Here is a 16,631-nt window from a genome sequence, read left to right as displayed (position 1 = left end):
TTGTGAGGCCGTCGGAGTGTCCCGTCAAATTTAGTTTATCCCATTATGAAGGGACCTGAGCAGATAATGTTTGATACTAGAAATATTGCTAATGATCTGAGACTTAATAATCCTATCAAACCTGCCGTATTCGACAAGTGAAAATTGAAACGGTAAAGGAAAATGTGATTAGATGTGATCCGTAAGGGTGAGAGTGAGTGAACTGCTGTCTGAGAAGAAACAAATGAATTTATTCATGATACTGCAGTGCTCCCACTCGCAATCAAATGAGATTTGATATTTGAAGGAAGGAAGGAAGGAAGAAATTACCCAATGATGGCCTTACAGTCTAATGTGTATTTGCTTCTGTGCTTGTATTACAGGGAGAGTGTTTGATCCTAACAAGCACTGTGGAGTGCAGGACCCTGAGACGAAGAGGCCATGCACGCGGTCTCTCACCTGCAAGGTAACACTAGTAAACACACAATCTCTCCTCGCACTCTCCACCTCAGTGCGAGTTCTGCAGAGGCAATAATAGTCTGTGACCCTTCCTCCCGCTTCCAGTCTACAGCAGCCTGAGCGGGAACGCAGCTTTGTTTGTTTATGACGGTAATCATATTGAACAGTCTGCAAACATCACCAACAACAGCTATGATCCTGTCTGCCTCTCTGTCTGTGCGACCAATTTCTCTCTTGAAGTCGGGTGGCAGTGCTGAACATTACAGGGCCCGCATTTTACTTGATGAGGTAATTATAGATGTTGGATGAGACTACAACATCTTTTAGCTGTAATAGTCTATTACTGCCCTCTAATTACCTTTGCCAAGCTTTGCTAATCTTTCCAAACAGACTGGTTATTAAGTTATTAAAGATCCATCAAGCTAATGTCTTCATGTATTTTTTAGAGGTTGGAGTAGGAAGTCAAAATAATAAGTGCATCTTCCCTACCATACATTAATGCAGCTTGATATTTTTTTTAAAAAAATTAAAGGCCAAAATATGAAGGAATATCAGGATTATGTTCATTGCAACAAAAAAAAAAAAAAAAAAAAGAAAAAAGTGATGTATCAGTGGAGCGAGGTGGGTATAACTTTTAGAAATGATACTTTTTCTGACAAAATCTTGAAGAATTACTGTTTTTTTTTTGTACTTTTAAAGAATAAAACCTTGCATCATCAGTGCAACTTTCTTTTTTTTTTTTTTTCTGGGAAATATCAAGTAGAGTGCTCGAGTGGTTTTTTTTAACTTTTCAGAAAGAGTGAGGTGATGACTCAAGCAGAAGCAACCTGTGCAAGGAGATACATCCTCCTCATAGTAGAAAAATACAGCAGTTTTCTTGCTTTTTAACCGAACAAGTTCAGAAACAAATCAAATTTAGTCATTCATAGAATATATTATACATATTACCCTTTGATTAGAATGGATTAAAAGCTTTACTCTGAAAACTGGTGTGTTTTGTGTCTCACACCTAAATAAGCGAAAGCAGGCTAATTTACAGGATCATGTTTTACCTTAACACACGCAAAAAAAAGACATATATTGTTAGGCAAATGTGAACATGTTTTTATTAACTTTTTTTTTTTTTTTTTAACATAGCTGTTTAAATAATTACTATTCAGTCACATAGAGTTTTATATGCTTTGGCATATTGTTATATTAATGCATCACTTGGCTTCATTCAGACACCTCTGTAAATTTTAGGGCAGTGTTTTCTGTGTGAGATGATAACCTTTTTCATGTGCACAAAAAGAAGGGAGGAAAAAGTGAGATCATGACATCTGCGATTGTTATTCCCACTATGCCAGCTCATTTAAAGAGGTTTATTTATACGGTGCATTTCATGCAAAATGGCAGTTTTTAGTGTTTTGCATTAAGATTAAGGAAAGGATTAACTCCTGATGTTAGTTTTCAAACTTTGCACAAATGAGCAATATTTAGACAATTTTTTTTTTCCCAAACGGACTTTGGAAGTAAAAACATATAAAGCTAATGTCACTTAAATGCCAGTGAGATCATTTTTTTTTATTATTAATACAAGTGAATTTTAGTAAGTTAAACTATACAATCTGACAATGTTTTTGCCACTCACCATAAAAAGATCCGTAGAAGACATAGTGCTCATACTTGGCTTAGTAAAACATGTGCATGCAATAACTTTTAGAGTAAAATGTAAATTAAGTTCTGTGGAAGCAAAGCTGCTTGTAAATGTACACATCATTTGCTTTGAATTTGTTTTTTGTTTGTTTTTTGGGACCAACTCTGCTGTTAGAAAACTCTCGTTGGTCACCAGAATTTGCTGCTTTCAGAATCTGTCGCAGTGGTCCTTCACCTTGCTGAAACAAGTGTAGATAACATTAAGACAAAACACCAGTGTTGGCGTTGCTTTTACTTCACTTTGGCACATTCTCCTTCAGCTGTTAAGTTCCTGATAGATAAACTACTCTAGCCACTCCGAAGAAGCTCCGACTTTATGCATTTCCTTTGATTGACCACCAGAAAATTCTCCTGAAAGGCAGGCTACTTGTTTAAACCAATGATGCCTCAGCCTCTCGAACATGTTTTGTTAATAACTGTTGGAAAACCAAATGTTTGATGACTGGTTGCCTTCCAAAGTACCTAGAAGGGTGTACAAGCTGGCTGGATGCGGGTAATATTTGCCTGTTTGAGGATGTGATGTGAGCAGACTCATGATGCAGTGATTTTGAGCCCCTGAGTCCAACATTCAGGCTTACTGAAGAATAATTGAGCCCCCATCAACAAAGCCTCCCCCATAAACAAATATTTTCAACCCCGTATTAACTTGTTGGAGGAGAAATATAAAATTACTGAGTTATACATTTTTTCCTCCTGTCACAGACTCATACTCTAACGCACCGCCGAGCCGTCCCCGGCAGAAGGAAACATTTCGACATCCTGCTAGCAGAGCACAAGGGACAGGCAAAGGAGAGGGAGGCTTTGAAAGAGAAGGAAAAAGACAAGGATGGTGCGCAGGGAGGGAAAGAAGCCTCCAACCAGAGTACGGCGTCTCAGGAGACGGTGTCTCCCAGCAAGTCGCACTGTCCCAATGGACGACCCCTCTCCACACTGAAGCTGCGGCTGGCAAATGCACACATACGAAGGTGGGATGATGTTGCCAAAGAAAGAAATAACTAGAACTGGATGAGACTGATTGTATTAGAAATTGTTTCCATATACAAGTATGTGTTTCCAGTAAGATTGTGTCAATTTTTTAAAATGATTTTTAAGTAATAAACTGTTTATTTTTTTCGCCTAAGCAAACAGAATGTTGAATAAGTCTAACTTTGGTTAGTTTCGTAATGCATTGCTTGTAATCGCCATGTTTCAGCTTTTCTTCTGTATTTGGATACTTGTGTGTGTTAGGTGCACTATGTCTGGTTCTTCCAGCAGGGGATGCTGTAAACACAGACTACTTGAATATAGAGGCAGTAATATAAACCTGCCTTCATCTCAGTGTTATGAAAAACTCCTCGCAGATTTACATTCGGAAGATGAGCATCTATTTGAAAAAGGAAGTTATCTGAAGTTTAGTTGCTTAGGTAAACATTTGGAAAGATCCAGAGTGTATCGTTGAGACAGATGACTGAATGGCAGAGGGTTTCTTCCTTTTGTTCCTCTTTTCTGTGTCTGTCATGCTGCTGTACTTTCCCCTTTTAATCTACAGGATTCCTCTTCTTCACTCTTTTAGCAGCATTTTCTCCTTATTATTTTCTCACACCTGTCTCTTTGTATCCACTCCAGGGTTCCTGCAGGCTCCTCTTCCACTTCATCTTCCAATCTTCTACTCCCAGCAGCACCTTCTGCCCAAGCCCCCAACCCTGAACCGTCTCTGCACAGCTGGACGGCAGCAGCAGGGGACGGCGGTCGATTATCCAGTGACGAGGGGGACACGGAGACTCCAGATGACACTGACAGACCTGCATTTCAGTACTCCAATCATCATCCACAACCTTTAGGGGTAAATATCAGGACCACCCACACTACCAAATATTTTAGTGGTCCATAATTTATTGACATTCATGACATGAGTTGTATGCAAAGAGTTTTACTGTGTTCAGCTTCGGTTGTAGCTCCTAGACTATATTATTATCTACTGATAAATCTACAAAGGATGCATTTGAAGTTTTTGACAATTGTACTTCCTTTCAAGATGAGAATACTTATCTGGTTTTTCTATAAAAATATTTACCTTATAGCTGGCAGGTGGTTGGTGTGGTATAAAGATGCAAAGCAGCTCATCTGTCTTTGCCCAGAGTGATGTGAATGTGTTCCATCAACCATTTGTGGTTTTTCCAACCTGGATAGTAAGAGCATGTTTAATTAAATTGTACATGTCAACATTGTACATTTTTATTTAAATTACAGATGTCCACTGTGCCTGGCAAGGGTACTCAGAACTGTCATCTGTTTTGACTGATTATTTCCAGGCTTTAAAGTAGGTTTCAAAAAGTTGGGATGCTGTCTAAAATGTCAAAACATGATACAATTATTCTCAAATGTCACAGGCAAGTAATTAACAGAAAAAAACCATCGAAAATGTTGAGTATTTTATAAAAAATGGAGATATTTTTTAAAAAGTTGTGACAGTACCTTGTTTAACTGCAGTCTCTGGTTTAGCATTGTTTTGCTGAAATATGCAAAGCCTTTCTGGGAAAAGACATTATCTGAATTCAAGCAGACGTTGTATTAAAATCTGTATATACCTTACAGGGTTGAAGATACCTTTCCATTTGTCACCTCCACAAGCACTAATACACCAAAATGCCATCAGAGATGCAAGGTTTTGAACAGGAGGCCTGACAACAAGCTAGATGCTCCCTGTGCTCTTTCGATTAGTCTAATCATTAAACAGTTTTTCACTTGACCTCCGTCAGTTTAAATGCTTTTTGACCCAGAAAAATAATGTTCACGTACGACTACTGTGCATGATCTTTTAACTGCATTAGTGAATGGCATCCTGTGTTCAGAGATAATGCTTTCTGCAAGTATAACTAGACTAAGTATAACTGTACTAGTGATTTCCATGACAACTATTTCAACGCAGTATGACATGAAGGCCAGAAGATCCCTTCCAGTATTGATTTTTCCTTTTGCACAAAGCTGCCTGCATATACTTGGAATCATTTGATTGTATCATGTACTGTAGCTAATCAAATATTGAAAATCTTTGTTAAACAGTTTTGTAGATGCAGGTATTTACAGATTTCCTTTAACATCTGCCCATCTTTTACTATAGACTCTGCCTCTCTAAGGTGCTCTCGATATATCCAGGCATGTTACTAACAGGCTGCCAGTTAACAGAGTCACAGGCAGCATGTTCCTCCAGCTGTTTCTTTTTTCAACTATTTACTTCTCCACTTATTTTTCCAAGTTCTCTGAGATCTGGTGCTGCCATTAAATTGAAGTTTAGCTTTCTTTCTTTTTTTTTTCTTTTTCTTTTTTTTACTTGACAGGGTAAAATCGGTCACTTTTGAGATGAAATTGTTTTCTGTGTCCTCTTGTCAATAATGGTTTGGTTTCATTGCATTGTGTTTTTATGTTCCTTTAACATCAAAAGCTAAGTTTTGTCACCTCACATCCCTCATCAATCAGTTTGGATCTTTTGTGATCAATCCGCTTTACCCTTTGTTTCTTTGCTTCCGTTATTTGATGCCTCTGTTGCAATTTATTTTCCTCTTATGTCTCCAGTTTTGCGTATTCAGCAGCAGGCTTATGGGACGGGGCTACTATGTATTCGACAGAAGATGGGACAGAATGAGACTGGCACTACAGAGCATGGTGGAGAAACACCTCAACGCACAGATGTGGAGGTGAGGGGACACGAACAGCCGTCTCCTTTCATTCAGGCATATTTTACAAGGTCTATGTAAACATGTCACATGGAATCAATGAAACGTCTGCGATCTTTGAGTAGATGGGGATATTTAATGAAATTCTGAAGCTAAAAGCACCTACAACAGGTGGCGGGTATTTATTATAAGCAAACAGGGACTTGCTGTCGGTAAGAGCAGGTGGCGTGAGAGGAAGTTATGTGCTCGCCAATCTGATTTGTGTGAAAATGTGACCTCACAAGAAAGCTGAAGATTTAAATCAAAGAACAATAGACATGATAAACAAGAAAAACAAGTGAATCTGATGAAATCAGGCTTGATTAATCATTCAGTGTTTTGAAAAAATGGTTAAAAGTATTGTTTTAGTACCAGTTTGGGTTTAAGTGCTGTCTCCTTAATATCCTCTCTTCCATGTTTCAGGAAGGTGCCTCTAGCTGCCGAGAGCCTACCCTCCATGCCCCCGTCTGGTACCTGTGTGTCTTCACAGCCAGCTCTTTCTTCCACCTCCCCTTTCCTCACCTCACCCTCCAACTCCCTCAGCTACACTGCCACATTTCCTCAATCTACATCCACAGCCAGGATGTTTAGCGTCAGAGACTCTCCGCATCGCCAAGCCCAGGCCTTCATGCTAGAAAAAGCCCGTAATGGCACGCATAAGGCCAGTCGACCATCCAAAGACACGGTGGACCCTGTAGTGGGACCCAAGAAGAGAAAAAACTCTTCCCACACTACTTCCTCCCTCTCATCTTCCTTGTTTCCGACTGTGGAGAACCACAAGAGGAACGGAAGCGGCTTCCATCCGTTGTTACAAGGCTCGGGGGCGACTGCTGCCTCCCCAGCCAGGAAAAAGGGACTGGGTCGTGGAGATAGTGGGCTTTTTAGCTGCCCAGATGACTGGCTATCCAGAGAGGATGGGTCTCAAAGCCACAACTCGCAGAACAGGTTGGTTCACAGCTGTTAAGGTTCATTTATTGATAGGAACGTTTTGAATACTGCCAATTATTTGTATTTAGGACTGAATGACATGATTCGCTAAATGTTCAGTAATGAGGTTAATTACCCTAACAAGGGATATTGGGATTGCTGCTAGGACTTACAATAAAGCAATGAAGGTATGAGGGGGTGATCATTGAAAGCAGACCTGTGTAAACATACAATGCAAACAGTGTCATGATTTCATTAAGATCGTCATTTATCATTAACAGACGTTTTCATCCTTTTCTGCTCCTCATTAGTCGAGAACTTGGCACCAGGAGTATCCTCTATTCTCCCAGGGAGCCAGCCCCACATCAGCCTATGGCTCCCCCCTCAGGACCATTAGCTTACGGAGGAGGAGCAGAGGGGAGGAAGAGGAGGAGTCCCAGCTCCTACAAAGGGAGGGCCAGCAAGCTGAGCAGGCCAGGAGGGTTAGAGAGCCTCTTTGGGAAAGGAAACGACAGCGGGGGGATACTGGCTTCAGGGCCCGAGTCTCCGAGACAGGTAGGTGTTAGAAACAGGCTTCCTTTCCTTTGGCTCGTGCTTACAGGAGTAATTGTATTCCTTTGATCTCAGCTGTACTTGGTGTGTGCCTCAAGTTTGCAAATGTTAGCAGAACACCAGGATAAGGTGAAACCTCAATCATCTGCATGGTCTTCTTTGGATCGAATGGCAGCACAATGTGTCGGGATGTAAACATTTACCTGCTTCGTTTTACCATTAAAACTGTTTAGGAAGCAAAAAAAAAAAAAAAAAACAGCAGCCAGTTAATACGTCTGTTTGTGTCTGCAGGCCAAGTTGCATCACTGACAGGAACCTGCTCCATGGACAGAATGCTGGGCAGCTGCGCAGGCCACCACCGTTTGTGACCTTTGACCTCACCACTCTTCCAGTGACAGCAGCAATCAGACTGCCTCATCTCGCCAGTGTCACCACTATTTATCCACTGACCGTTTTTAGCTCACCCAGTGTGATATCAGGGCTGTGAAGTCCTCGCCCACATTTGACTGGCGGTTCCTTCCACTCCCTGTCCCTCATTACGGATCCTTTTGTTGGAAAGCTGCTCTGCTTCACTGTGCTTGTGGTCGACACAAAACATTTAAAAGAAAAAGGAAAAAAAAAAAAAAGCAGAAACTGTCCTCTGTAAAGGGAGTTTGCCTCAAGTGTACCAGGCATTGTTGATCGCACCACCACTTTAGTTCTGTTTCCAGTGTGGTGGCGAGGAAAAGCCGTCTGATTGTGTTTGAGAGATTTGTAGTTTAAAGGACCTACTGACACAACTACACAACTACTGTAGGACTTCAGATCTGCTCTCCTCACTTTGTGTTTTTCTCTGTCAAAGAGGGTTGAAGTAACAGCGGGTTCGGCTGGGTTTTATCCAGCTTTCTCCCCTCTTTTAGCCTCCTTTGTTTCTTTGTGTACCAAACAACTTTGTCCATTTCTCCTTTTCCCGGCTCCCCCCCCCCGTACACCCTGTCCATCCCAGCATGGCTGTGTTCGAAGTGCACTTACTGTCCCCAGTTCCCCTTCTGCCTCCTTCTTCGCTGACTCTGTGGCCGTCTGCGGGGGTGCCACACAAAAGACCTGTTCACAAGAGGGAAGGAGGAAAAAATAAGAAAAAACAAAAACAGCGTTTGTGTTACCAACAATGCCAGGTCAATGCATTGTATTTCAGTATAGGATGGAGTCTGACTTTATGGAGGTTGCTCTGTGTTTTTCTTTGTTCAGGTTTAGATATAGGGAGGAATGCAAACTCTTTTACTAGAATCCAAAAATGGAATTATTACAATGGTGTTGAATTGCTCTTTTTTTTTTTTTTTTTGGTATAATTTATCATTGTCTAAATGACCATTATGGTTTGAGTTAGAGATATTTTCAGCAAAAACAGGAGAAAAAAAATCAATGGAGAAATGTTGAGTATTACAGTTTATATCTGTACATATGTTATTATTTTTGTATTTATTAATAGTTGCACCCTTTTACTTAATATGTGGTAAAAGAGGGGAGTGTTTTTCCCTTCCTACCTTGGTCTGTAATTAATAGTAAGATTGGCATTTGCCTGGTTTCGCAAAACATTCAAGAATTTGTTCAGTAGCAAATGAAAGCCAATTAATACACACACAGCCAAATAGAAACTTTTTGGGTAATTGCTGCTGTTCATGTCATTTTCATTTAGTTGTATTGCCAGCTAACAAGTGCTTAATGTAAGAACCAGTGTTTAGTTCTGTTCCAAGATGTAATCCTAGCTGTGAAAAGTATGTCATCTGTCTAAAAGTGTGCATGTGGCTTTTTCTGGAGCTGTTTTAATTAGATCAGACTTATATTTGCCTAAATTTTCATACTTTATACTATTTTTATGCAGTACAGTTTAGACATTTTAGCCATCTGATCCCACGGCCTCAAAGGTTTCACATTGACTCCTTTGTCATGTTCTTATCATGTTCAGACGTTCCCCTCAGTCTTGTCTTTTGTAGAGATAATGGGTCAGGGAGTCACCAGTGTGTCTTCTAAACACTGCTAACATTTACTAAATAACAAGTTTTTTTTTCTCTTTTTTATGTTTTTGTCAAACCAGGTCCTATTATTATTATTTTTTACTTTCATACTAAAGGGCCCAAATGACCTGTTTGCCTGTGTTACAATTCTCATTCATGGTATATGTTTAACTGTCTTATCTTCCAAGACCAGTTGGTCTCGTCAGTGTGATGATGTGGGTTGTTGTTACATGACGAGTCAGAACTTTGTCAAAATGCATTCACTTACTTGAGCTCGGTACCATTTCTTTTCTCTTGTGGCTCAGTTATCTGCAACATAGCCATTCCTTTTTAGTCTTTAAAATATGTATAAGATCAAAATAAAAGTACCAGCCCTGATTGAAGACAATTTCTTTAACGTTCAAAGGGAAAATCCATAATTAAAGCCCTGAACTTGTGCATATATTTTCTGTAATTGTGACCACGTCTAACATGCATTGATGCAGAAACAGACAAATTAATTGAATTTATAAAAATTACGGCAAAAATTGCCATAATGCGTTGCAAAACAAGAAGTCAAAGCCCTGCAGTTTGCCTGGTCAGTGTCCCACCCGCTCATGCCGAGTCACTCATAGCACAACAGTAACTGAAAGCATTTTGATTTGTATCACGACAAAGCAGTGCGCCCAGCAGGTACAACTTGAGTGACGACTACCTGGATGAAAGCACTCATGATGAAGGAATTGTACATAATCTGTTGTTTTTGTGTAATTGTTCTTCTTTTTTTTTTTTTGTATTTTATTTTTTTTTCATTATATTGAAAAGTGCTTCCCATGATGACACTTAATAAGTGTGTGAGATCACCAAACTGTGTAGATCATTTTAATACTTTAACTTCAGGTACATGTGGTGTATCTGGGTACTCGCTGTGTACAGTTTATAGTGTAGCGTGCCGGCAAAATTAATTTCCCCTCCTGTTTTTGCAGCGTCTTGCCACCTTCCATGCTTACAATTTTATGATAAGATATATGATCAGATACTCTAGTATAGTATTGGTTAAAAGTCTGACCTACTTTTGCAAAGAATGATAGTGTTTTGGGGAAAAGTGCCCCTGACTTTCACGTTGCAGAAATGGGGAGTTACTGTTACTAAAAACAAAAAAAATCACCACCTTTCAAACCCTCCTTAATCCCCCCCTTTTTTGTTCTGGTTTTGTTTTTGCACTTCTTCACAATGCCCCTATCATTAATCTACATTTATTAATAGTAATTAAGATAGTAAAAATAACTATATATTTGTACAAGTTTGTCTGGGAGCTAAAGTTAAAGAAGTTGAGTATTTTCCTGGTTAGTCGGGCCCCTCAAATCAGCACACTGTTGTCGTTATCTGATCCGATCTGTGTTGAATGTTTAGGGAAAAGCAATGCCTTGTGGGATTTCAGTGGGTTTGATAAAATAAAATGGATTTCCAGTCAAGGGTGACCATAACACAAAGTGTATTGGGAAAAAAAAAAAAAAAAGGGGGGTCTTATATTCAAGTTTTTATGAAATGACTTAAAGTGGATCAGTGTAATTTGTAAAGAAGCAGCTTTTGAATTGTGAGGAACATCCCCTACTGCTGATGAATGTTTTTGTATATTACACTTGTGATTATTACAAGCATATGTCGAATGTTTTCTGTTCAAGCCGTTTATGATCATTTGTGCTTGGTGTGATCGTTTTATACTGTTGGAGAAAGGAGCAAACTCTCCTCTGTAACTTGAGTTATATTTTATAAAGTATAGAAGTTTTGTTCAAATTTTACCAGATGTGTCTGTAATTACCATTTTCAGTGAAAATCTAACACTGATATAAGTCATGTCTGCTGTCAGGGCCATATCTAAAGCGTATTTGGCCATTAAACCTCCGTTTATTATTTGATTTCCCAGCAGACTTCCTGTCCAAACTGAAATATGTCAGCAACTATTTGCAGAAGAGGATGTGTGGTGTTTTCCTTCTAATGGTGTCACTAGCAGGTTGACATTTTTCGGCAACTTGCTTGGTAATCCTTTAATATATATGTTTATATGGCACCAGCTTGAGGCTGATTCACCAAATCTCATGTTTGAAGCTATTGTCATTCTGAGCTAAGTTTTGTGCTGGAGCCTCTCAGTCTCAGATCTATTAGGCGTCACATAAGGCATAGTAAAGTTGGGTGTATTTTAACCACATCCTCTATATATACAGAAAGCAGCTCTTCTGAACTTGGAAAACAGATCTCATGTTTGAGAATCTGTAGCTGCTTCTCTACAAGATAGCTTGCTAGTTTCAGGTCCAGGTCTGAAGACTGATAAATCAGACACATTCTCTCCCCTCACTGATGCACTGCAGACAAATCACCTCAAATCTTGACTGATCTAAGAGCAAAGCCACTTGATGCCTCATCAAAACCCTCTCTTTGTGAACATTTATTATCTGAATCATGTTAAATTCCGAGCTGAGGTGATATTATTGACCCTGACCCTGAAGAAAAATATCTTGTGATAATCAGATCCTTTTGGCTAAAAATGAAACATTAGTCATACTCTGCTACATTGAGCTAGAAAGCTCAATCACACCTCCAGACTCATTCAATCAAATCCTCATAGTCTGATAAAAGATTAAATGTGCTGTAATTAGAGATTTGGCCAAAACTGAGAAATCATTGTCCCATGTGCTTAAAGAGAAAAAAAAAAGGAAAAAGTGAAAAAAAGAAATGTTGTGATACAAACAGTGATGGCCTTGTTTAAACTTTACTAGCACATATTTTTCAGTAGTCTTCTAGGGACTGCTGAAGCTGAAAGAATGACCTCTTTGTGTCATTGTAATCTAGTATCTAGTATAGTCCATACTTCTACAGTTTTTCTACACTTTCGCTGCTGTGTTTTCAAAACATTGACAACAAAATGAATGGAGACAGAATGCAACGGTTTGCAAATCATTTAAACCTTCTCCTATACTCAGCAGAATACAAAAAGAAAAGTGACTGGTTTAATTATTCATTCATTTTCCGAACCGCTTATTCCAATTCAGGGTCGCGGGGAAGCTGGAGCCTATCCCAGCCGGCTTTGGGCGACAGGCAGGGTACACCCTGGACAGCTCGCCAGTCCATCGCAGGGCCACACAGAGAGACAAACAACCACACTCACGCTCACACTCACTCCTAGGGGCAATTTAGAGTGACCAATTAACCTATCATGCATGTCTTTGGATGGTGGGAGGAAGCCGGAGTACCTGGAGAGAACCCACGCATACACGGGGAGAACATGCAAACTCCACACAGAAAGGCCACTGACCAAACCAGCCAAGGATCAAACCAGCGACCTTCTTGCTGTGAGGCCACAGTGCTAACCACTGCGCCACCGTGCAGCCCTGGTCTAATTAAAAATTCTCAAACCAATTCCTGAAGTTTTTAACACTCATTCTTGCTTCATCAACAATAACACATTGACCAACCTACTGTGTGTAATGTTAAAAAGGTTCCCCTTTTGCCACCAAAGCAGCTGCAGGCAGGCATGACTCAACGGTGGACTTCCCAAGACTTCTGAAGGTATGTTGTGATGTCCTGGAACAAACTATGTGTAGCAGGTCTTTCTAAAGTCATGTAGATTTCAAAGTTTGGCCTGCATTATTTGGCATCCTTAGTCCAGCACATCCCGCAGGTAACTGAATGGACTGAAATCTGTAGGTTGGCACCCCAATCTTGTTGCATTTTGCAAGCCATTCTCTGTTAAGCCTTTTGACATGTATGTCATCAAAAGTTAATTCTGCCATCAGGAAACATGGATGTGTAGGAGGTTTCCTGGTCACCAGAAGTGTTTGAGTACAGTAGGTGGTATCATTCAAACAAATGGCTGGACATATTGTTTCCCACCAAAACTTTGTGCAAGCTAGGACACTTCCCACATCAGCTCAGATTTTTCTCTGATTGCATCCTGACCTTACGTTTACCCCAGGTGAGCAAAACCAACTGCATGATTTAAAGGTGTGTTGTAAGAATGTGATTATTCCATTGCTGCATAGTCCAGTTTAGGAGCTAGAGCACAGTTTATTTGCTTTTGACTCTAGAAGGATGTCAGAAAGGGCAAAATAAATATCTTTTCTACTTCTATTCACTTGGCTTGACACATGTCGGTTTTTGAGATTTTTCATTAGATAGCAGCACCTGGTACCAGGGTTTTTCTTTTATTTTAAATACCTATATGGGGTTCATAGAAGGCTAAATCAGCTGCAATTGATATCAACAGACCACAGGTCATCCAGGGAGTGACCTTGCTGGATAAGGTATGAAACCAGGTTGCTGGTCCGATCCTCATCTGGGGCAAGGTTTGGACCGCAGCCTTTCTGTGTGAAGTTTGCACCTTCTCCCCATGTATGCATGGGTTCTCTCTGGGTACTCTGGCTTCCTCTCACCATCCAAATACATGCATGTTGGGTTAATTGGTTACTCTAAATTGCCCTTAGGACTGAGTGTGAGCATAAGTGGTTGTTTGTCTCTGTGTGGCCCTGCGATGGACTGCCTTTTGCCCAAAAGACTGCTGGGATAGGCTCCAGCTTCCCTCCATTGGATTAGGCAGTTAGGATAATGAATGAATGGATGTTTAGGTGGTACTCAAATGTAATTTAAAATGACCTAAACCAAGTAGAGTTAAGTTAGGTCAAGTAGAGCCAAGTATGTACTAGGTACTCAGTGCTTTACATAAAACATTAAAAGCATTACTGCGGGGAGTTTGTTCAACGTGAGGTGCATAAAAACTAAACGATGCGTTTCTGTGTTCTGAATTGGGGAACAGAAAGTAGGCTTGAGCTTGATGACCTGAGGGAGCTTCTGGTTTATGATGAACCAGAAGATCCACAATGTTTTTCGGCTGTAAACCATTAGTTAGTTGTAAACTAACAGCAGGATTTGAAGGTCCATTGATTGACTCACAGCATACTAATGTACTAGTGGAATATACAGTGATGCACTGTGTTCTGATACTCTTCTTCTATAATTAATATTAACTTTGTCCAATTCTTCAAACTCCAATAGCTTTACTACTGTTCAGACAGCAGGAAGTAGCTATTGCTGTCGATGGACAGGGAGCTTTGCACCAGGAACATCCCACAACAGCTACAGGTGTGGAGATCCTTTCCTTTGATCCTTTGTTTGCTAAGACAGTGGCTGAATAGCGCAGGTCCTCTAGTGACTGGACGGTTAACAGTTTGAATCCCGCTACGTCCTAATCAGATACGTCCTTCAGCAAGAGACTTCCCCTTTGCCTCCAGTGGCGGCATTGCTGGTGCATAAACGTTTATGAATATTTGTTGAGGCCTATGGTACAGATTGGTTGCTATGTTTTTTTAATTCACTGTAAAAAGCATTGGGTGCCTTGTAAAAGGATATATAAATCTGATCCATTATTTCATCCTACATTTAAACATTGATTTTCTGCTATTAATTTTGAATTGGGTTGTGGATGTAACAGTCTACTGGGCGGACATCCCTTGAGCTTTTTCTCCAAATCCAAATGAGGGATATACTTTCTTCCTTCAGTGGTTTTTGGACCTACCTCAAGGCCTTGTCCCATTAGAACATGTCCAAAACATCTTTCCCAGAAGGCATCGTACCAAAGCTCCTCAACCAGTTGAAGTGGCTTCTTTGAATACAGAGACAACTTTTCTCTGAGCTTCACATGAATGACCAAGCTCCTCACCCAGTCTTTATGGATGAGCCCTGCCACCGTTCAGATTAAGCTAATTCTCTCTGCTTCCATTTACAAGCTATTCTTTTGTCATTACTCACAGCTGATGACCATAGATGAGGATAGGAATGTAGATTGACTGGCAAATGACTGGCTTCACCTTTCAGTTCATCTCAGGCAGTTACAAAATCAATTATTGATGTGTGACTGGAGGTGTGCAGGTGCCAGGTGTATTTAGAAACACTTGTACTTGAACATGGTGCTTGTTATTGGCAAACCTGTGACTGACACGTCTTAGGGTCACATCGGACAGTCTGTTTCTCCATATTATGCCTTTCCAAGTGTTGCTTTTGTCACCAATGAGTATAGAAGTCCACCAGCAGACCAGCATCCCTTTAAATTCAATTCAATTCAGCTTTATTTGTATAGCGCCACTTCACAACAATGTTGTCACAGGGATCTTTACATATACAAATCAACATACACATCATTTCATGCCAATTCATACATATCCTATAATAGAAACCAACTGATTGCAGCGAGTCATGACTTCAATCCAATCCCCCATCATGAGCATACACGCGGCGACAGTGGGAAGGAAAAAACTCCCCTTTAACAGGAAGAAAACCTCTGGCAGAACCCAGCTCTGGGAGGGCAGCCATCTGCCTTAACTGGTTGGGGTGGAGAGAGCATTCCAGTACCCTACCCAGAGACTCCCAAGAAAGATTTCAATTTAGCTCTGAATGTAGTAGGTATTTCTCCACCTCTTGCACAAGTTTGCTGCTGTGCCATACAACTAAAGTTATCTTTTGTATCACTTTAGCCAGTTTCTGGAGCATTGGACTACAATGTCTTCCTTTGATCACTACATAATACCCTTTACACCTGTACCTTGTAGGAGCCCCTACAGATGGTGGGGTCATAGGAAGTGTTCTCATGTAGCTTTACTAAGATATGGGTGCCTGGTTGGACCCCAAGTAAAACACCCATTAACAGAAAGATTTCCAAACTGGGGGCCCCAGTTAGGCTTAAAAAAAACATATAGTTTTTTTTTTCACTGCTAGCAAAACATGGACAAATTTGTGAAAGTACCAAAGGACAAGGAATGATAAACAAGGCATATCTCGCCCTGGTCTTGACTACCAGGTAATGAAGGAAGACCACAGTCTGCTGGATATCTTAAAATATTAGTGTCTGACAGTATGAAGCCAAACAAGTTGTACTACTTGAGGGGTTCCCATCCTGAACACAAAAAAAGCCAGTTAATCCCCTCAGAAATGAGCTACTCTACTGTTATGAACGGCAGAGTTTTTACAAAAGCAGCATCTGTCTCTTCAAATGCTCAACTGAGCTCTTATAAAGCAGAGGGTAGTCTCCCAGTTTAAAAAGCCTCACACAATGGGAGAGAAATGGATACTTCCCTCTGCATCTGATATGGTTTTAACTGAAGTAGTACTTAATAAACTACAGATATCCAATTATGTCTTTGTCAAAGCATGCTAAACTGCAGCGCATTTCCTGATACGTTCCATCGTAAATATTGCTGTACATGTAGTAGTGGTGGTAGGATGGATGGATGCATTATGGAAAAGGGTGCCATGACATGCCATGTTTACTAGAATCGTGATATTTTGAGAAAAAAAAATGGAAATG

General features: G+C 40.3%; 1 protein-coding gene across 3 annotated transcripts in view; it reads left to right on the top strand.

Moving 5' to 3' along the window:
- atxn7l1 (ataxin 7-like 1) overlaps nt 1-10,982 on the top strand; it is a 32,744-nt gene extending 21,762 nt beyond the window's left edge. For 2 of the 3 annotated variants that reach the window (XM_079262796.1, XM_079262795.1), the window contains 7 exons: nt 363-445; nt 2,836-3,098; nt 3,739-3,955; nt 5,686-5,807; nt 6,249-6,770; nt 7,064-7,307; nt 7,596-10,982. In XM_079262796.1, coding sequence (XP_079118922.1) covers nt 363-445; nt 2,836-3,098; nt 3,739-3,955; nt 5,686-5,807; nt 6,249-6,770; nt 7,064-7,307; nt 7,596-7,613 — 1,469 coding nt within the window. In that variant the 3' untranslated portion in view covers nt 7,614-10,982. The remainder of the gene's footprint in view (nt 1-362; nt 446-2,835; nt 3,099-3,738; nt 3,956-5,685; nt 5,808-6,248; nt 6,771-7,063; nt 7,308-7,595) is intronic. The other variant, XR_013771790.1, reaches the window with a different exon arrangement.
- The last annotated feature ends 5,649 nt before the right edge of the window (nt 10,983-16,631 follow it).

Source organism: Telmatherina bonti (assembly GCF_933228915.1).
Source record: "Telmatherina bonti genome assembly, chromosome: 23".
Taxonomy (NCBI): domain Eukaryota; kingdom Metazoa; phylum Chordata; class Actinopteri; order Atheriniformes; family Telmatherinidae; genus Telmatherina; species Telmatherina bonti.
Note: the sequence above shows the minus strand (reverse complement) of the source record. Positions and strands in the feature narration are given on the sequence as shown.